General features: G+C 43.0%; 1 protein-coding gene across 1 annotated transcript in view; it reads left to right on the plus strand.

Moving 5' to 3' along the window:
• The window catches only part of LOC109917672 (sodium- and chloride-dependent neutral and basic amino acid transporter B(0+)-like), a 50905-nt gene that overhangs the window by 19168 nt on the left and 8537 nt on the right, over window positions 1-23200 (plus strand). Inside the window, exons 5-11 of the mRNA XM_048605211.1 lie at window positions 8676-8814; window positions 9308-9440; window positions 10108-10248; window positions 13464-13692; window positions 15562-15687; window positions 22137-22255; window positions 22582-22681. Coding sequence (XP_048461168.1) covers window positions 8676-8814; window positions 9308-9440; window positions 10108-10248; window positions 13464-13692; window positions 15562-15687; window positions 22137-22255; window positions 22582-22681 — 987 coding nt within the window. The remainder of the gene's footprint in view (window positions 1-8675; window positions 8815-9307; window positions 9441-10107; window positions 10249-13463; window positions 13693-15561; window positions 15688-22136; window positions 22256-22581; window positions 22682-23200) is intronic.

A 23200-nucleotide genomic window follows, 5' to 3' on the forward strand; every position in this document is an offset into this window, starting at 1 on the left:
GATGCTGCTTGGCCTGCTGTGTTCATCCAGCTCTACACCTTGTTACCTCGGACCTTCATTCTAGATAGGTTGTGTAGATGTAAAACTCAGACTTCACAAGATCCCTTTTATACTCAAAGTAAAATTCTATCATATTACAGTCACTCCTCTCTCAAGACCCCTTTATATGATAAGGTTAGTTAGCCCTTTCCCATTGTGCAATAATAGAAAAAAATCAGTCTGTTCCTTCATTTCTTCTTCGACACACTACTTTGAAAACTAGCCTGCATACATTCTCTGTAGTCATTTATTACTACATATTTTGTTTATCTCATCTGTCTGAACATTAAGTTCCAACATGATTATTGTATGAACTTTATGACATGTTTCTCTAAGTTCTTAATTTATATTCTTCTTGACCATGCAACTTCTGTTATTGGGCCTACAACTCCAAGTAATACTTCTTGCCAGTTGCTTTTCCTTAGGTCCACACAAGCTGACTTTATTTCTTGATTTTATGAAGAAATATCATTTCTCTCTATTGAGGGTTTAGGATTGGAGCTAGCCTCTTTTTCCATTTTGCTGATCTCTCCAGATGTAGTGCTTTGGCTTTCAATTTTTTCACTTTCTTTTTCTGATGCCACACGAGTCACAAATGCTCAATTGTTTGGGAATCGTACAGGGGCCTGAACAGTACAGGCAATGGTGAGAAAGGTGGCAGAATTGTCCAAGATATCTGGCGAGGTCTACCTCGATGTTTCTGCACCTTCTAGGCATTGAGGGGAGATTCTCATTAGGGGTGCTAGTTGGCTATTGACTGTTAGCAACCTTATTAACTGCACGTCTCACCTCATTCAAATGCAGCTGCCAATCCCACCACCCACAACTGGGTGTTGCAAACGCTTGCCATGGAAGTCAGGGTGGGTACCTGCTTGCCATTGGCTGTGAAGAGCCTCCATGTTGTTCACCACACAACAGCATCTCTGGGCATTATCCACAGGCACTGGCTGCTTGCATCCCTCGTCCACAGACATTGACATTCAATATTTACCAATCCCTAGTGACCATCATGGCACCTCTCCGATCCACTTGCCAAATGCTTAGGAAGCACCTGCCTGCATTGCAGCGTGCACCAGCAAAGGCCTTAAGCCTTGAGAAATAGGAACAAGAGTAGGCCGTTCGGCCCCTTGAGCCTGCTGCGCCACTTGACAGGATTATCCTCACGTCCACTTGCCTGCCCTTTTCCTGCAACACTTGATTCCCTGACTGATCAAGCATCTACCTATCTCAGCTTTAAATATAGACAAGGACTCTGCCCCACAGCTCTCTGTGGCAAGGAGTTCCATAGACTTAAAATCCTTTGAGAGAAGAAATTCCGCCTCATCTCTGTCTTCAATTGGTGCCACTTTATTCTGAGACTGTCCCCTCTAGTCCTAGATTCTCTCACGAGGGGAAACATCCTCTCAGCCTTCACCCTGTCAACCCCATAAGAATCCTATCTCCTTCAATGAGCTCACCTCTCATTCAGGTAAACTCCAGTGAGTAGAGTCCCTTTGTTTTGCCTTTGCTCGAAAGGCAATGCCCCCAAATCATGGATTGTCCTAGTGAACATTCTTTCAACTGCCTCCAATGAAATGATATCCTTCCTTAAATAAGGGGACCAAAACTACTCATGGTACTCCAAAAGTGGCCTCACCAGCACCTTGTACAGTTGCTTAAGACTTCACTACTCCTGTACTCCAGCCCCTTTGAAATAAGGGACAACATTCCATTCGCCTTCACGATTCATGTACAGGTATACCCAGGTCCCTTTGTGTTGCAACTTTCTGCAGCTTTTCTCCACTTAAATAATATTCTGTTCTTTTGTTCTCCCTTCCAAAATGAACAACTTCACATTTTCTCATATTTTACCCCATTTGCCAACTTTTTGTCCACTTACTCAACCTATCAATGTCTCTGTAACTTTTGTATTCCTCTCAGAACCTGCCTTTCCAACTATTTTTCTGTCACCTGCAAATTTCGCTACAGTACATTCTCTTCCTTCCTCCAAATCACACTTACGGTCCCAGCTCTGATCCCTGTGGAACCTCATTGGTTACAGGTTGCCAATTTGAAAAAGAACTCTTTATCTCCACTTGCTATATCGTGCCCATTAATCAATTCCCTATCCATGCCAATATACTGCCTCCAACACTGTGGCCTCTTATCCTATGACAACCTTTCATGTGGTACATTATAGAACATCACCTGGAAGTTCAAATACATCACATCTAGTGGTCTCCCTCTCTCCACTCTGATTGAGACTTCCTTGAAAAATTCTAATAAATTTATCAGACACAATTTTCCTTTCCTGAAGCCACGATGACTCTGCTTGTTTAGATTTTGATTTTCCAAATGTTCTTATTATTTCCTTAAATAATTGATTTCAATACTTTTTGAACAACAGATGCTAGGCTAATCAGCCAATCGTCATCCTCTTTCTGCCTCCCTCATTTTTTGAATAGGGCTGTCACATGAATATTGAGGTTGGTTGGCTCGCCGAGCTGGTTTGTTGTTCCGCAGACATTTCGTTACCGTGCTTGGTAACATCCTCAGTGCAGCCTCTGACGAAGCGTCGGTGTGTTTTCCCACCTGGTTTTTAAACTCTGGGGTCCGTTGTGATGGATTGCCTCACTTCCGGGTTTCCTCCGTAGTGGAATGTATATGGGGTCGAGTTCAATGTGTTTATTAATAGCCTGCTTCGTGGAGTGCCATGCTTCCAGGAATTCTCGTGCTTGTCTCTGCCTAGCGTGTCCCAGGATCTTGGTGTTGTCCCAGTCAAAGTCATGGTTTTCCTTGTCCATGTGGATTGAGATGAGTGAGTATTGGTCGTGTCTTTTTGTAGCCAGTTGGTGTTCATGTACTCTTGTTGTTAGTTTCCTTCCTGTTTGTCCGATGTAGTGTTTCTCGCAGTCTCTGCAGGGGATCTTGTAGATGACATTGGTCCTGTCCATGGCGGGGAGTGGGTCTTTAGTTCGGGTGAGCACTTGTCGTAGGGTTGATGTGGGTTTGTGTGCCACTCTGAAGCCCAGCGGTTGTGAAAGTCTTGTGGTGAGTTCCGATGTGTTCCTGATGTAGGGTAGTGTGATGAGTGTGTCGGGGCATGTAGAATCTTTCTGATGCATCTCCTGACCCAGTTCTTTGGATATCCATTATCCTTGAACGTTTGGAAGAGGTATTCCTCCTCCTCTTGGCGTAGTTCCACGTTGCTGCAGTGTTGTTGCCTGGAACAACAAACCAGCTCGGCGAGCCAACCAACCTCAACACCCACAACCCGAGCTACAGATCTACTCCAAAACCTTAGAGACCTACGGGCACAACACGCTCAAACTGGCAAGGAAATGGGAAAACTACGCCAAACGAGAGAGCGCAACCCACGAACAACTCTACTTCCTACATGGATGCCTCAGGAACCAGGTATTACTACGCAGTGTGAAGCACAAACCACCCAACAACAACCCACAAGCCCGGAAAACAGCAGAACAAAACGGCCGCAAGATGGTAAGGGTAATGATAAACGACGCACACAACCGGCTCCACAAATACAACAGAGAAATTACGCGCCAAAACCGTTATTCCAGGAAGCTACAATCAAGACTGGACAACCGACATGGAACGAGCCATTAACATCAGCTGACAGACCACAAGAGCCAAGAAAAGACAGGCCCTGCAAGACAAGCTAACCACACTTACCCACAAAAACAACAGCAACAGAACTGACCCATGGATAAGGAACCTCTCCGACAGGAAACTGACAGACGCGGAAAAAGCCGTTCTCACCCGGGGACTGAACTACAACTACAGGGACACCAACAAAACGGAATGGCTAGTTACACTGGAAGCCACACTCAAGACCAACAATATCAACGAAGAAACACAACAAATGATAAGACAGACGGTAGTCCCGACACTAACCAGAAAGAGGGAATTCAACACCCTCAACACACGGGAAAGACAAGCCCTGGACAGATTAAAGAAGGACAAGAACATCACTATATTACCTGCAGACAAAGGGCACATGACAGTGATAATGAATAAAGAGGACTCCATCTCCAAAGCACAAGCACTGCTCGCCGACGAGAACACATACCGGCCAGTACAAACTGACCCGACACTACAACTAGGCAACAAAATCCTATACACGCTACAAAGACTTAAACAAACAGGACAGATCAACAAAGCAGACTTCTTAAGAATGAAACCAACACACCCCGATTCTACGGTCTCCCTAAAGTGCACAAACCGGAAGTCCCCCTCAGACCCATAGTTCTCCCTACCAAGCACTCCATCGCACAGATTAGCCAGAGAACTACAAAGAAGACTCAAGCACCTAGTCAACAAATCACCCCACTCCATCCACTCAGCCCAAAAATTCCTCAGCTCCATCAAAGACATAAAGATAGAGGACAAAGAGACCATGATATCGTTTGATGTCACCGCCCTATTCACGTCAATAGACATACCACTAGCAAGGGAAACAATGACAACACTACTTGAACAAGAACACGACCCCAGTGAAACCATCTCCAAGGACAACATGCTTAAACTGCTGGACCTATGCCTGACCATCCACTTCACCTTCAACGGCCAAACTTACGAGCAAATCAACGGGACACCCATGGGATCACCTATCTCCGGACTCATAGCAGAAGCAGTGATGCAAAGACAGGAAAGGACTGCCCTTCTGCAAATCCAACCTAAACTATGGATACGCTACGTAGACAACACCTTTGTCATCATTAAACGAACCAAATTAGAAGAGACACACAAACTCATAAACAACACCCTCACCGGAATAAAATTCACCAGAGATGAGGAGAAGAACAAACAACTCCCATTCCTGGACATCATGATAGAGCACAAGACAAATGGGGAACTGCAAATGAAAGTACACCGAAAAGCCACACACACAAACCAGGTATTGAACTTCAATAGTAACCATCCCAGCACACACAAACGAAGCTGCGTGCAAACACTATTTAAAAGGGCAACAACACACTGCAGCAACATGGAACTACGCCAAGAGGAGGAGGAGGAATACCTCTTCCAAGTGTTCAAGGATAATGGATATCCAAAGAACTGGGTCAGGAGATGCGTAAAGGAACAGCATCAGAAAGATTCTACATGCCCCGACACACTCAACACACTACCCTACATCAGGAACACGTCGGAACTCACCACAAGACTTCTACGACTGCTGGGCATCAGAGTGGCACACAAACCCACATCAACCCTACGACAAGTGCTCACCCGAACTACAGGGCCAATGTCATCTACAAGATCCCCCGCAGAGACTGCAAGAAACACTACATCGGACAAACAGGAAGGAAACTAACATCAAGAGTACATGAACACCAACTGGCTACAAAAAGACACGACCAATACTCACTCATCTCAATCCACATGGACAAGGAGAACCACGACTTCGACTGGGACAACACCAAGATCTTGGGACAGGCTAGGCAGAGACAAGCACGAGAATTCCTGGAAGCATAGCACTCCACGAAGCAGGCTATTAATAAACACATTGAACTCGACCCCATATACATTCCACTACAGAGGAAACCTGGAAGTGAGGCAATCCATCACAACGGACCCCAGAGTTTAAAAACCAGGCGGGAAAACACAGCAACACTTCATCAGAGGCTGCACTGAGGATGTTACCAAGCACGGTAACGAAATGTCTGCGGAACAACAAACCAGTTCGGCAAGCCAACCAACCTCAACACCCACAACCTGAGCTACAGATCTACGCCAAAACCTTAGAGTCATATGAATAGTTTTCCAATACTTTCCAACCCATCCCACCACTCCCACTCCAAACACACACACACACACACACACACACAGTCTCTCTCCCGCATGCACACACACTCTCTCTCCCCTCACACACACACACACTCTTTCTCTCCCCACCCCACACATACACGCACACACAGACACTCTCTCTCACTCCAACCCACACACAAACACCCTGACACACGCTCTCTCTCTAACTGCCCTCACTCACACACACGCTTTCACTCTGTCCCTCACACACACACACTGTCTCTCTACCTCCACACTCACACACACTCTCACTCCTTCTCTCCCCCCTCAGATGCACGCACACATGCACACACACACATACACACTCTCTCTCCCTCTACCCTCCTCCCACACACACTCACTCTCTCTCTCCCCCTCACACACACACAACCTCACAGACACGCGCACACACATATATGTAAATCTATGGGGTGAATTTGTGATTGCAGATACATTCTATTTTGTTCAAAAGCACACAATTTGTAGACAGTCAGTCAATGCAGCATTTTATAAATTCCTACTTTAGAAATAAATCCTGTCTGAATCCAAACCAAAACAAAACCAGATTCTAAACAAGGCCTCACACCTAACATGCAGTGTCTGACCAAAATGTCACCTTGTTTTTACACTGATAAAACCTTTAGTTCTCTCAGGGCAGTGACTTGAATAAAATTTGGGGATTTACATGTACATATTAATCAGTTAAAACCTTCTAACTGATTGAAGACTTAACAGCATCTTGGGTTTGTTTAATATATCCTCAGCAGTGGTATGACCCTTTGATCTTATAAATTCTGTGTCTGATACCACCTCTCTCACTGTCACCTGAAGAAGGAGCGGGGCTCCGAATGCTTGTATTTTCAAATAAACCTATTGGACTATAAGCTGTGATTTCTGACTTGTCCACCCCAGTCCAACACCTGCACCTCCACATCATTAATCCTTTCCAACCTCTTCCATTGGGCAGAAGATACAAAAGCTTAAACACACTTACCAACAGATTCAAGAACAGCTACTTCCCCACTGTTATTAAACTTCTGAATGGACCTCTCAAATTTTAAATTTAATGTTGACCTCGCTCTGTGTGCCCCTCTTCTGCAGCTGTAACATTGTATTCCTCATTCTGTTCTACTACCCTTATGCACTTTGTATGGTATGATCTGCCTGTACTACATGCAAAAACAAAACTTTTCACTATACCCAGGTACATGTGACAATAATAAATCAAATCAAATCAAATCCTGTCGATTTTCCAGAATCCAAAGATTTTTGGAAAATTACAACTACAATTTGAAATTACAATTTGAAAAATCCACTGTCTCTGTAGCTACCTCTTTTGGGATCCTAGGATTGTTTCTGCATGGACAGTTTACACACAAGGGCAGGCACCCAGCTGATCGATTGGACAAGGTAGTATCTCAGGGTTGCTCACTCACTGTCTTGGCACATGTTCACTTAGCACCTACCCACATGGTCACAACATCCTTGGCTTGCAATTCCTATCCTTGCAGTCACATCAGAAAGTCTGCCTTGCTAGTTAGCTGCCCTCCGTCAAGAGACACATATCCTGCACTGCAGCAATGTGCTACATCAATCTCAAACCTACTCTGAGTGCCGTGGTCAGTCTGTCGGGTCCCTATAGAGGAACAAGGGGAAAGGGTGTCAATTTCTCTGTTGGACAAAAGAACATCTCACTGTTTCCTGCAAGACATGAGAGAGAGAAGGCGTCACTGCCCAGGTTAGGAGTTTTGGGCAATCAGTGACACTGACAGTGGGGCTAATGTGAGAGTTGCCGTGGAATGAAGAGTGGTACTTACTCAGTTTTTGGGACATGGGTATCTCAGCAAGGCCACAGCAGCAGTGTCAGTTTCTTCTGCAATGGCCAGGAATCTCCCCTCCTGTGGGGTGAGGAGCCTAATGTTCAGTGGGTGTCTCGCGTCCTGGCTCTTCCCATGTTGATATGGGCTGTTTTCTCCTGTAATGGGAGAAAGAGGGACTAGGTGGTGCAGGTGAGCAAAAGGCAGTCCCAGATGAATGAGTGGCTGGCACAGAGGGCATGGAGGGTTGGTGGTGTGGGGGGAGAGGGAACGAGCAAGTGAGGGAAGATATTGTAATGGTGACTGTAGTGGAGCATGCACCTTGGCAAGGAATGGTGTAGTAGCAGAGAGAATGAGTGTGATGTAGCAGAGAGAGAGAAGTGTGACACAGAGAAAGTGCAACAGAGAAAGTAATTGACCCTCTTATGACACACATACACACAGATGCCTATATTACACACAAACATACACATGTCAGTATGACACACATAAATACACATGCACCTGTATTACACTCACCACATATGGACACCTGTCCTGTTTAAAGTCCTATCTGGAGAAATAGAAAGAAGAAAAAGCAGAGTTAACAATGAAGTAACATCCAGCGTTACACACAGAGTGAGCAGCAGGACTGGACTGTGCTGCGGGTTGAATATGCCTCTGTGTTCTGACTCATCTGTAACCTCAAACAGATCAGGCTGAATCCGACAGGGTGAAACAATGGCCCCGGTTTTATCATTAGAAATGTTGATACTGGAATTTAAAACAAAATGAAATTGTTGGTATGACGAAGGTGCTGCTGGATGCTTAACAAAATTCCTTTGGCTGACTAATATCTGGTCTATAATAAATTCCAATCATTTCACAAAGGCAGTTATCTCTTAATCGCCACCTAAAGAGGCATATTAACCTCACCTGCTAAGATTAGTAGTAAATGCCTGCTCTCCTAATATTTCTTACATGCCAAGAACATGACTTAAAAACAAATCTTCAATAAATTATACTTTAAAAAACATGTTCCACATTTTCCAGATCCACTCTGCAATCTCACTCTGGATGATGGATATTTTAAAATCGTTAGTACAACATGGCTACAGGCAAAAAACGAAATTTGTCCAAATGGATCAGAAATCTCCGTTCCTTTTGAGAGTCCAAGTGAGCAATACTGGAAGTAAGTACATTGCTACAGATAGTTACACCTGTAACCTGCACAGCTGTGCCAGTAACTCCTCTCGGGACAGTTGATTGGTGAATGTCCTATTTAGTGAGAGAGAAGCTGTTGGATTTCGATAGAGGTATTTTTCATGTCATACTGCTGATACAAAATAACATCACAAGGGAGGCCTTTTCATTAGTTAATAATACACTGATCTCTAACATTGCAAGCTTCCTTGAGCAATATTTACATGTGAAATCTTTAGTGAACTTCTATTTATTTTCTTGTTTGTCAGAGATTCTGTGATTGACGTCCCTTTCTCTGTGCTTTTAATTTAAAGCAGTATTGTGTTTAATTCCATAGGCGCCATGTTCAACAATATGAATTAGCTGAATTTATTGGGAGACCGAGTGACTAACATATTTAGTTTAACAGTGCAATTTCATTAATCTAATATTTTTCATCTGTAATGAGCATTTCGTATCTTTTCTGTTGTCATTTTCTTCAGTAAAGTGGTTTTACAGCGTTCCAGTTCAATTGAAGAGACTGGGGACATAGTCTGGTATTTAGCTCTCTGTCTGCTTCTGGCCTGGCTGATGGTTGTAGCAGCGTTATTTAGAGGAATCAAATCATCAGGAAAGGTAAATGATTGGTGATGAATAGAGTTATAACTAGTGACAAAGTACAGATTTCTGAAACAATGAAACTAGAATTTACAAATCATTTATGAAGTAGCTGGTTTATCTCCCAGGTGATGTTAACAGTGTCCTTTTGGGGAGTGGGAGATCCATAATTCATCAACACTTCAGGCCTGAGGGAGATGTGAAGATCTTTCTCCTGAGGGAAAGAACAGCAGCAATTCCCCCCAAATCCCTGCAATGTCTCCCTCAATCTAAGAGTTACAGTCACTGATACAGGGTCTTCGGGGGAATTTCTAATTGTTCTGGAAGGCTGGACAGGACAGGGGGAAGAGATTGAGCAGATTAGGGTCAGGGTTTTATTTGAGTGAAATGAGATTTTTCTGGACAATGAGAATGGTAAAGAAACCTGAGGAATCAATGTGTGGAATGAAATATATTCACCATACTCCTCTGGCTAAATATTTCACATTCCTCAAAATGCAATGTTGTGCTATTTAAGTTCAATTACACAGTTCAGTTTTACATTATATATATTTATGCATATCCTCACGACATTATAACTCCTTCAATTCTTCATTGACCATAATTATATTAGTTCATCATTAAATTTGACTGAATACTGTATCAGCAATGCAGGAAAATCCAGTAAGTTATCCTCCATGTACAGGTGGTTTATTTCACTGTGACGTTGCCTTACCTGTTTCTGACCATACTCCTGATCCGAGGGGTTACCCTGGAGGGAGCCTATAAAGGAATTGAATTCTACATCGGAAGCCAATCAGACTTGTCCAAACTGGCTGATGCAGGGGTAAGTACATCAGAATAATCCACAAAATTTCAACTGTGATTTTCAGTCAAGGTGGTTCATGTTCTGAGGAAGGGTCACTCGACCACAAACATTAACTCTGATTTCTCTCCACAGATGCTGCCAGACCTGCTGAGCTTTTCCAGCAACTTCTGTTTTTTGTTTCTGGTTTCCAGTATCCGCAGTTCTTTCTGTTTTTGTTTTACACCAAAGGTAATCACTTTAAAGAGCTACATACTGCCTTTGTGTTCCTGGTCAAATGTGGGGAAAACAAAGACAGTGGGATGTCAGTCACGGGTCAGGAACCATTCCTCAGTGACGTGGATTTGGCTGTGTAATCAAACTTTTTTGGAAATTTTCCTGACTTTTCCACTTTGATCTGAACTGCTACCAAGCAGCACTGTAGGATGGGAGCTTGTACAGCTCCAGTTGGGACCTCTGATGGGGCACAGGTGGGACACCATTTCCAACAGCACAAGGAGAAACACAGCAACTTTCTTCACAGCCACATCACATAGAGGTGCTGGACACAGAGATCCAGTTCCAGGGAGGATGTATGCCTGGCACAAGGTATACAAGTGGTAGCATAGTGGCTCAGAGTGTCAAGGACCCAGGTTCAATTCCACCCTCAGGTGAATGTCTGTGTGGAGTTTTCACATTCTCCTTGTGTCTGAGTGGGTTTCCTCAGGAGTTTCATATAGGCAGAGAAACAGCTCAGCAGTTCCAGTCTTTGAAGTACTCTTAGCTTGGAAGTTTCACTAAATGATAAACTTTCACTGTAGTCTCACTTTATTGACCCTGGCACATGTGCACACTGGCTATTAAAGCCAGAGATCTACGTTTAAGTTTGGATTAATTGGCTACTTACTTGTTCAAATGCTGGAGATACTCAGCAGGTCTGTCAGCTTCTGTGGAGAGACCTCCTAGTTATGTCGCTGATATCTATCTCGACCACGACAACTGGATCGTTCCTTTTGCACTCCAAGTTCCTCTCCAGCCCAGAAGAAGTGGCTTCTCCAAAGTTCCATTCTGAATCTCCATACCTGCCTCACTCTCAACCTCACCCCTGGTCCTGGTCCTGAACACAGACCAAATTTGAGGTAATTAACCTAATGGGTATGAAAGCCTCCTGAGACCAAAGTCCACCATCTCTTTCCCCTCCCTGATGTGCTGCAGTGCCCGCACTTCTGATTCCAGCTCTTCAACCCTGAGCCAAAATTCCTTGAGCAGTCAACACTTATTGCGAATATAGTCACTGTGCATAGCACCAGACTCTACCAGCTCTTACCCACTCAAGCTGCACATCACCTACCCAGCCACTACAATTCTATTTCACTAATTAATTTGGATTTTAAATATTTTCAAGGTGAATTTCTTAATTTCTTCAGTCTTCAGCTGTAATAATATCTCCTGATTTGGATGACTTGGCCAATTAAAAGAGACACGGAAGAATTACCCAACAACCATCTCCCTGTTTTCCTGTGAGATCACATGTAAAAAACGGGCTGACCTGTTGTCGGATTTAATCTCGCACCACAATTGCACATCTCACACAGCTTGGCTCTTCTGTTTATGAATCTGCTGTCCCCATCCCCTCACACTGTTTGAAAAGCTGCTTACCCTGTTCCCTCTCTCCCACTCTGTATGTAGCCGCTGTCCTCGGTGTTTCTCGTGCTGTTTTAGAAATTGCTTTCTTAGATACTGGTGGCTGTCTCCAGGTCCTCACTTCTTTCATTCTTTTGAGACGAAGTTAACATCGTGACAAATGAAAATGCACTAGGCTTCTAACCCTTGACATTTTGATATCAAAATGTTGGGAAGGATATGGAATGGTTAGATTAGAGGGAGATAGAAAGAGAAAGTGTAGATAAAACCATGTGAGATGGAAAAGAATCAGATTCAATGAAATTGAAAAGGAAGGGGTGGAATATCAGGAAATTGCAGCAATTTAATTGTTTGGGCTGACTTTATTTTAATGTCTTAATTTCAGTTCATTGTCAATCTAATGTGTTGGGTGATTTGATTTTTATCATAGCATCATTCAATGGACAGTCAGAATTATGGCAACTTTTGCATGAATGGGTCACAAGAAAAGAATCAAATCTTTCACTCTAAAACATGGTTAATACGTCAAACATCAAGTAACTTGTCGGGAATTTGGCAGAAAATAGCTGACACAGAGACGAAGTGAGGCTCCTGTTTGAGTAAGATGTTGTCGACCAGAGGAAACTTCATGTATTCAGCTCAGCATTGAGTTGTGCACAAAACCAGCCCTGGTTCCTTGTGGTTAATGTAGGCCTGGTTTCTCCGCTCTCAGAAAGTGCAAATAATTGGACAGGTTGGCAACGTCCTCTTCCCACCGGATCAGAAACTCAGTTCTGTGCAGGAAGGCCCACACTCAATCTTTTCAAAGTGCCACCAATTAATTGAGCAATTAATGACCACTTCAGGGCCTCATCACCACCCCTGGCTCACAAGAGAAGTGTAAACCTTCATAACTAGTAAGGTGGCTTAGCCTTTTTGCGGGGTTTGGAGGATGGAAGTGATCTCAAACTAAGTCAATTTGAGGATGTTCAGGATTCCTGACGGGATTCGGCCAAGCTTGACTGCAGAAAGCCACTCCCCCTGTCCTTTCCTCCAACGCGTCCTCTCCGACTCTCCTCTTCCCGTGACACTTCAGAGTCTTAAAGCGGCATGGTGGCTCAGTGGTTAGCACTGCTGCCTCACGGTGCCAGGGACCTGGGTTTGATTCCAGCCTCGGGTGACTGTCTGTGTGGAGTTTGCACGTTCTCCTAGAGTTGGTGTGGGTGTCCTCCTACAGTCTAAAGGTGTGCTGGCAGTGGGAAATGCAGGGTTGCAGGGATACGGTAGTGGGGTGGGGGTGGGATGCTCTTTGAAAGATCAGTGTGGACTCGATTGGCCGACTTGCACATTGTAAGGATTCTATGACCTCTGTACAATCTGACCTGACCTGCAGGGGGTGCACATCACCACTGCGATAGCAAGCAGGGCACCAAACAGTGTGCTAAGTGACCAACCTAAATGCCAGAGAGGCACATGGTCCATAGACTCTCAATAGTGGTGGTGGAGCTGCCATAATTATATGCCCACCTCCACACTGTGACCCTGAGATTGAAAATCCAGGCCATGGCTTTGTCTGTTAAATGAGTTCAAGTGATGTTTCCTGACACTAATTATTTCTCCTCTCATTGTACCAGGTCTGGAAAGATGCTGCAGTGCAAATTTTCTACTCTTGTTCAGTGGGTTCTGGCCTCTTAATAACGCTGTCTTCGTACAACAAATTCCACAACGACTGTTACCGAGATACCATCATTGTCTGTATTGTTAATTGTGCTACAAGTTTGTTTGCTGGGTTTGTCATCTTCTCCACTCTTGGGCACATAGCTCACGTCCAAAACAAGACTTTAACAGAGGTTGCGCAGTCAGGTAAAGCAGAATCAAACATAACAGCATCTGTGAAAATATTTCAAAACAAATGATAAAAATGGATGGATTCCACAGTCTAAGCATCTCCATTCTGTTAGAAAAGTCTGGGTCCGATAGTTTTAGCTGAACAATGAACTAGAACATTATCTTTTATAGAGCAGTGGAGAGGATCCTGAGGTTGGTTGGGAGTCTTGTGAAAATATTATGATGGATTAAAAGAAAACTTTAGGTCAATTAGTTCAGCCAATTACACGCATACCTTCAGACCTAACGAGATGTGATTTAGGATCCTAAATGATTTGAGGGAGGAGATTACAGAGGCCCCATGTAAAGAAGTTCCCATTGCAACTAAGAGTGGTCAGCAACAGTGATTGCTGTATAATACATGGCCAAGTAGTTTTATAACAAGCTTAAATATATATTGATAAGGATAGAATGTGTCTTTCACATTTGTTCTACAATTTACATGGATCCAATCTGGCTAAGGGTGATCAGTACTAGGATAGCAGTGTTCAACAGCCCCTTGAGCATTCAAACATTTAGGGAAATGTGTTCCTCCCTTGTCCTGTGGTGTGTTGTCCTACACACGGTTGTGTTAGTATCCCACCGAGCTGACGACAGGCTGAGCATCGTGCACAGCTCACTTAATGTTGTTGTCCTCTCCTCCTATTAGTTGGTTCTTTTGATGTTTTCATAATGCTAGCCACAAAACGGCCTTGCATGTCAGGCTGTGGAATTTCCTGGAACAAGATTTAGGGCTTAGCTGCAAGAATTTCTGAGGGTAATGCCCTGGATCCAACTATCTTCATCTACTTCATCAATCACCTTCCCTCCATCTGCGGGCCAGAGGTGGGGATGATCACTGGTAGCCATGCAGTCTACAGCACTGTTTGCAACTCGTCAGATGCTGATGCACTCTTGTGGCCATATACAGTGAGACCTGGACATACGCAAACCTGAACTGCTGTGGGCAAAGTAACTTCTCCACCTCTCATGTGTCCAACAGTAACCGTGTCCGACATGAGAGAATTTAACCCTTGCCTCTTGACATTCAATGACATCATTACTGACACTGTTATGATCGAACCCAAGGCCAGGTTTCCCATTTTGTGATGACCCCAGACAGGACACCCCAAACTGTTCAGGTCCTGAGTGTGGAGGGATAAATTGCTCCCCTTTTTTATTCACTAACACCTTGGTTGGTCAAAACCAGGCTAATTTAGAAAGGATCCCTTCTCTTGTACCTGATTGGTCTCTCTAAACTGGATTTGTCTTCCTGAAGCAGAGCAACCCTCCTCCAATGTCACGCATGTTGATGGCTACTTTAAATGATTGGCATGCACAGCCCTCATTTGTTAAAATGTTTAAAACAAATACTGTGCTGAAATTTGGGATGAATTCTCATTAGGACCCACTCAATCCCAAGAACCTCATGATTTCCCATCGCGTTGTGAGAATGGGGAACTGTGCTGCTGGTTGTAGCTTTGCAGCTCTGAGCAATACTCATTCATGTCCCACTAACCTGTCCTGGAATATTTTCTGGCTTCAGGTTGCTCTAAGTTAATTTCCCATGTGCAGAATAGGTCAATTAGCCATGGGAAATGCAGGGTTATCGGGATAGGATGGGGGAGTTGGGTCTGGGTGGGATGCTCTTTGGAGGATTAATGTGGACTTGATGGGTGGAATAGCCTGCTTCCACACTGTAGGGATTCTATGATGTAAGAATGCCCCACAATAGTTAATGGGTTAATGTTAAACTTGTCACCCTCCTAAGACGTCTCAGGCACCTTGTTATTGTAATAATAGGGTATCTTCATTCTCTCCTTTCAGCAACACTAATTTTACTATTTCAATTGTGCCACTATTTAGATTACGGTTTTGTTTTCACTGTCTATCCAGAGGCTGTTTCACAGTTGCCATGGGCACCTTTATGGTCTATTTTATTTTTCACCTTGCTGCTCATGCTGGGAATCGACAGTCTGTTTGCATTTTTAGGTAAGCATGACATTACTTAACCAGTCCCTTTGTAAAGGAAAATGATATTACTATATCAAGCGCAATTGGCATAATGGTAGTGTCACTGCACGAGGCCAGGCTAATGCTCTGGGAACACTGTTCAAATTCCATTACATGTTGGTGGTAAAGTTTAAGTTCAAATTCTGGCAGTAAATCTGTAATCGAGAGCAAGTGCCCATAATGTTGTTCATGCAACTATCATTGATGTATCGTAATAACATACCCAGTTCACTCATGCCCTTTAGCAAAGGAAGTCTGCCTTCCTTACCTGGTCTGGTCTACTCTTAACTCCAGATCCACGGCAACGTGGTTGGCTCCGGAAGGTCCACTGATAGATCTGGTGAGCCTCCAAACAACAATTATGGATGGACAGTAAATAACAGCCTTGACCATCACACATACCACATGATTTTTTTCAAAATTAAGATCTTGGAAGATTTTGCAGTAATTAAGATTATAGATGACAAATTACTCTTCATGATGGGGTAATGAAAGCTGAACGTGTTCATGTATTAATTCTCTGCACATATCTTAATGGAGACTTAGGCTGTGTTTTATTGAGCTAAGAGCTATATTCATTTGTGATTCAAAGGAAATCATAGAGTCATGCAGTTATACAGCATGGAAACAGACCCTTCAGTCCAACTCATCCATGCCGACCAGTTATGCTAAATTAATCTAGTCCCATTTGCCAGCATTTGGACCATATCCCTCTAAACCCTTCCTATTCATATACTGATTCAGCTGCCTTTTAAATGTTACAATTGTACCAGCCTCCACCACTTCTTCTGGCAGCTCGTTCCTTCATGCACCACCCTCTGCGTGAAAAAGTTGCCCCTTAGGTCCGTTTTAAATCTTTCCCCTCTCACCTTAAACCTATGCCCTCTAGTTTTGGACTCCCTCACCCTAGGGAAAAGATCTCGGCTATTCACCCTATCCATGCCCCTCATAATTTTAATAAACCTCTATAAGGTCACCCCTCAGCCTCTGACACTCCATGGAAAATAGCAGCAGTCTAATTAGCCTCTCCCTATAGCTCAAACCCTCCAAACCCGGCAAGATCCTTATAAATCTTTTGTGAACACTTTCAAATTTCACAACATCCTTCCTACAGCAGGGAGACAAGAATTGCATGCAGTATTCTAAAAATGGCCTAACCAACGCCCTGGACAGCCACAACGTGACCTCCCAACTCTTATACTCAATGCACTGACCAATAAAGGCAAGCATACCAAATGCCTTATTCACTATCCTGTCTACCTGGGACTCCACTTTCAAGGAACTCTGAACCAGCACTCCAAAGATGCTTTGTTCAGCAACACTCCCCAGGTCCTTACCATTAAGTGTATAAGTCCTGCCCTGATTTGCCTTTCCAAAATGCAGCACCTTATCTAAATTAAACTCCATCTGCCACTCCTCAGCCCATTGGCCCATCTGATTAAGGTCCTGTTGTACTCTGAGGTAAATTTCTTTGCTGTCCACTGCACCTCCAATTTTGGTGTTATCTGCAAACTTTCAACCATTCCTCCTATGTTCACATTCAAATCATTTTATAAATATGAAAGGCAGCGGACCGAGCACCATTCCTTGTGGCACAGTCACCCCAACATTTCAAACATTGTGGGGAGGCAATGGCCCAGTCGTATGATTGCTAAACTATTAAACCAGATCTCAGCCAATTTTTTGGAGAACCAGGTTTGAATCCTGCCCAAGGCAGGTTGTGGAATTTGAATTTAACAAAAAAAATCTGGAATTAAGAATCTATTGGCGTCCATGAATCCATTGTTGATAGTTGAAAAAACCCATCAGGTTCATGATGTCCTTCAGGAAATAAAATCCTCACCTGTTCTGGCCTACATGTGACTCCAGATCCACAGCAATGTGGTTGACTCTCAACTACCCTCTGAAATGACCTAGCAAGCCATTCAGATGTATTAATGAAACTGGACAGACCACCCAGCGTCGATCTAGGCACCAGAAAAGACAACAGCAGAAACATCCCTGTTGACCCTGTAAAGTCCTCCTTAGGGCTAGTGACAAAATTGGGAGAGCTATCTCACAGTCCAGTCAATCAACAGCCTGACTTGGTCACACTTACAGGAGACAGATTCTATCCCAGATACCGCCATCACCATCCCTGCATATGTCCTGTCCAACCAGCAGGACATACCCAGCAGAGGTGATGGTCCAGTGGTATACAATCGCTGGGAATTGCCCTGGGAGTCTTCAACATTGACTCCAGACCCCATGAAGTCTCATGGCTTTAGGTTAAACATAGGCAAGGAAACCTCCTGTAGATTACAACTTACCATCCTGTCTCATGGAGAAGCTGGAATGATTCCGTGGAAGTTGCAAGGAACTGGGAGATAGATACCCCTGGCAACATTGGGCAGAGTAGAATGTGGCCTCTTTACTCACACAGTTATCCTGCATCACGAAAGACTGGGGGCTCCAGGAAACCTAGAATTGCGTCCGCTTCACCATTTCTAAATGATTCCGAAGTCCTTAAGAGTTCAATTGCCTTGATAAGGCCCATAATTTGCCAATAGCTACTTCGAACATTTGGCAAAAAGCTGTAATTCAGGCCTGACAGAAAACTGGCCAAACTAAATTAAACAGCAAATATCTGCTATAGAGAACAGTGGAAACCAAGGCCAAAGAGATCACAAAGGCTCATGGGGAACCAGTAATGACCAATCTGAGGATTCCGTATTGAAGAAGTTTTGATCAGACTTTCTGGCACCTTGACAACCAGCCAGTGCCTGAGGACATTTATATCTTCCTGGTACAGCAACAGTGAAGGGTGTTGGCATGGCCTCATTGGATATTTTGAACCCGATTCATGACACCAATGGCCAAGGGCCACAAAACATTCCAGAAGTTCAAGACCAAGTGGAATAAACACACATACCTGGAAGTCACTCTTTTAGTGAAGACTCGCAGCAAGATTCATGATGGAAGACCATGCGACAACCCAAGAAGATCCAGGAGAAGATCTGCCCTGAACTGCAAAATCCACCTGGTGGAAGAGGAAGGAGATTCCAACGGTCCAGCTCAAACACATGGATAGTTGTGGGTGATATCCTTTCTCAAATAGATAGAGCTAGATACAGGATAAATATTGTGGGAATTTGGGAAATGGTCACATACTGTTTTTAATAAGGAATATTTTGTTAATAAAGTTGAGCTGAACCACAAACCCGAATTCTGCGTCTCTTTGTCCAGCTCACCAACAAAAGCACTGGTCAAAGTGTTCAACGCACAGGCAACACACTTGATCCACACAGTTGACGAATTTTTGTAAAACCAAGTGGATTAGATCAAAGGTAGTCAGTGCTGATAATGACACTTCCCCTGAAGGGCGAAAAAATTAGTTAGTCAGACATCCAGGAAGTGTGAAATGGTCCTCATTTCCTATTTGATTTACACCATTATGAGAATCCTCACAAGTTGTAGATGAAATATCTTGTTATGGTTATCAGCAGGAAACAATAATCTCTCGACATGGAATACATAAACAGCATCTGTTTCAAGGAACTAAGCTGAACTGACTGACTTGAAGGAACTGACTGTTAACCAAGAAATGTGTTTAAAGCATGAAAGCCTCCTCCAAAAGCTACAGTGAAGGACACAATTGGATTTAGGCAACCGATATGCTGAAATCACCTCTTAAGATGGGGCAGCATAGTGGCTCAGTGGTTAGCACTGCTACCTCACAACACCAGGGACCCAGGTTCAATTCCACCCTCAGCCAACTGTCTGTGTGGAGCTTGCATGTTCTCCCCATGTCTGCATGGGTTTCCTCCCACAGTCCAAAGATGTGCAGGCTAGGTGGATTGGCCATGCTAAATTGCCCATAGGGATTACAGGGATGGGTTCTGGGTGGGATGCTGAGGGTCAGTGTGGACATGTTGGGCCAGAGGGCCTGTTTCCACACCGTAGGGATTCTATGATCTCAAAAAAAACTCTGGAACTGGAACTTATTATTCCCTATTGAACTGTTTTAATTTTTCCAACAATCTTTACGTCTTTCACACCAAAACTTGTCAGTTTTATCTTGTTATGTATTATGCAAGCATTTGTTTGTGATGGGTGAGTTGGGAAACAAATTATTTTTCTTTAAACAAGACTTGCACCTACTGTTTTAATGGTCTTTGTTTAACCCAAACGATTTTGTTAATAACACACTTTGTTTGAAACAATAATGCAACTGAATCTATCTAGTTTATTTCTTCACATCATGTGCAATTAAGCTATACAAATAGGATTTTAAAATTCATCTCTGCTATGACAGTCTTGGATGTGAGGAAAGGAAGGGAACATATTCATGTCTCCAGAGCATTCAAAATAATGGTGAGAAAACTCCAGACACAGCTCTGGTTCAGCACAAAAAAAATTGCTTCTAGTGCTCAAACTCCAAGATTATCAAAGAGTTCAAAACTAAGAACAGTCTAATCAAAAGCAGTCTTCTAACTATAATAGGAATCACCAAAACATTGACCTTCTCAAGTTGATGGAAGGGGAGAGGGTGTGAGTTCAAGACTAAGTTAGGTAAGGAGTAATCATCCAGATAATTGACAATCATCAGAGATCTTATTTAGTACACACTATGGAAGCTACTTTGCGTAAAAACAGGAGGGGTCTTATTTTTATTTGTTTGACATATTTGAATGAATTAGATTTTGAGCTGGAAATTCAGAAAGAACCAAATACTACTAAACTCAATGAAGGCCATGCAAGCATGAGGCTGGAGTTCTGAGAAGATGACTGAATTTCTGAGTGTGACTAGAATGCAGTTAGAGAGAGTTATGCAGATTGAATCTGCAATATCAGGGATTTGCAGGGCTGTGAGGGTTGTATGTAAAACAACACGTGAAAGAAAAGTATCAGTGAGAAGATATAGTATTAGAGGTTGAAAGAATTCATCGTCCAGGAGTGTTTGAATAACACCTCACATAGAAATGATATGTAAGAGAATGCATATAGAGTGCTCTTGTGACACAGCAGTAGTGTACATACCTCTAAGCCAGAAGCCCCAGGGTGTCATCACATCTCTGAACATGTTGATTTAAAATATTTATTAGAGAACACGTGACAAAGAAGAGTTGATCACGTCTTCGTCAGAGTTCCGTAATGTGTAATGTACTAGTTCCTGTTTGAACTTACCACTGGCTCATTAATCAGTCCAAGACTACCTAATAATCAACTTTTCACCAATAAACATGATATATTATTTTCCATTCTTTCATCTATGTCGTGATAAATATAGTGGAAAGCTCAGATATGTATGGATTCCTCTTGGAAACTTTGTTTTATCCTATAAATTGGAGTTTATCCTATCAATTGGAGTAAATACCCATTATTCCAAACTGTCTATTTCCCACCGCTAAATCCCTATGTATTACAAAGGAATGCTGATAAGGCCAAGTGCTTCCTAGATTCCTGAGAGAAACACGAGCAAATGCTTCTGGGCAAAGTCCACATAAATTACATCCACGTACATGCCCTTATCTATCATGTTAGTCATCCCAAAAAAAATGCAAATAGGTTAATTCAGACCACATTTAGAGTATTGTGTGCAATTTTGAGACCCATACCTCAGGAAGGATGTATTGGCCCTGGAGCAGGTTCAGAGGAGGTTCACAAGAATGATCCCAAGAATGAAAGGCTTAACAATATGAGGAATGTTTGAGGATTCTGAGACTATACTCGATGGAGTTGAGAAGGTTAAGGGGGGAATCTAATTGAAACTTACAGAATACTAAACAGCTTGAGCAGACTGGACATTGTGAAGCCACTTCCATTTATAGGAGAAACTAGGACCCAGAGACACAGCCTTAGAATAAAGGGAAGATCTTTTAGATCGGAGATAAGGAGAAACTTCTGCCAGAGAGTGGCGAATCTATGGAATTCATTGCCACAGAAGGCTGTGGAGGCCAGGTCATTGAGAATATTTAAGACAGAGATGGACAGGTTCTTGATTGTCAAGGGAATCGAGGGTTATGGGGAGAAAGTGGGAGAATGGGGTTGAGAAACTTATCAGCCATAATTGATTGGCGGAGCAGATTCGATAGGCCAAATGGCCTAATTTCTGCTCCTATGTCCACGTTGCCTCTTCCTGGTCAGCTCATATTTGTCGAAGTCTCAAATGATCTCAAAAAAAGCAGTCTCTTTGTCATCATATTCCTCTACTTTTGATGCAAACATGTTTAATCACAAATGCGGTAATATTCAGCTTTGAACACTGTAATCGATTGAAAGCCTGAGAGTCTCTCCAATGATTGAGACAGCAGACTCATGTTAAATGGAATGTGTCCCCATGTGCTCCTCTGGTCTGCTGAGCTTTGGTACTTCCAGTCGGGTTGCGCTGGGAATGTGTAAGTTATTAATTAATTATTGATTGCAAGTAACAATTTTCATTTTCCCAGAAAAACTCCTAACATGTCTGCTGGACAGGTTTCCGAAATACCTACGACCAAAGCGTTTTAGTCTGACAATTGGCACTTGCGTGTTAATTTATTTGTTTGGCCTTGTGAGTGTAACAGAGGTATGTTATCCTTATAATTTATTGTGACTTTTTATGTATTGCTAGTTATAACTAGGAAGTCAAAAACTTCAAATTATTAAGGAATAAAGAATGACTGCAATTTTGATGACTGTTATTTCACCATTTGTCTGATAAGGTGCAGCGATGCCATGAGACTGATTGACCCTTCCCCCATCTCCTGTTACTAAATACAGTGCCTGAGATCCTAGTCAAGTTTAGATTGTACTTGAATAGAAGCACACAACTTTTATGTCACAGTAATCACCTATTTTGTATATTAGACCGCTGTTATTTTCTCAAGTGCTCATGTCTCATTGTAATTTCAGGCTGGAATTTACTGGATAAACTTAATTGATCATTTCAGTATTGGATGGCTCCCCATTATAACAACACTGCAGGAACTCATCGCTGTAAGCAGTATTTATGGTAAGTTGAGTAAGAACTGAAACAACGTAAAATAATGCAGTTAGAATTACTTGCATGGATCTTCATGTCTCTTCAGAAAACATAAGATGAGAGAATTAGATGGTGTCATAGAGTCAGAGTCTTGGTCAGAATGGAAACAGACCCTTTGGTCCAACTTGCCCATGCTGACCAGATATCATAAATTAATCTAGTCCCGTTTGCAAGCATTTGGCCCATACCCCTCTAAACCCTTCCTATTCATAGACCCCACCAGACACCTTTTAAATGTTGTCATTGTACCAGCCTCCACCACTTCCTCTTGCAGCTCATTCCATACACATATCACCCTCTGCGTGAAAAAGTTGCCCATCAGATTTCTTTTAAATCTTTCCTTTTTCACCTTAAACCTATGCCCTCTAGTTTTGGACCCCACTACCCTGGGTAAAAGACCTTGGGTAAACACCCAAACCATAACACCCTCATGACTTTATACACTTCAGTAAGGTCACCTCTCAGCCCCTAATGTTCCAAGGAAAATAG

The sequence above is a fragment of the Rhincodon typus genome, chromosome 14 (genome assembly GCF_021869965.1).
Source record: "Rhincodon typus isolate 14 chromosome 14, sRhiTyp1.1, whole genome shotgun sequence".
Taxonomy (NCBI): Eukaryota; Metazoa; Chordata; class Chondrichthyes; order Orectolobiformes; family Rhincodontidae; genus Rhincodon; species Rhincodon typus.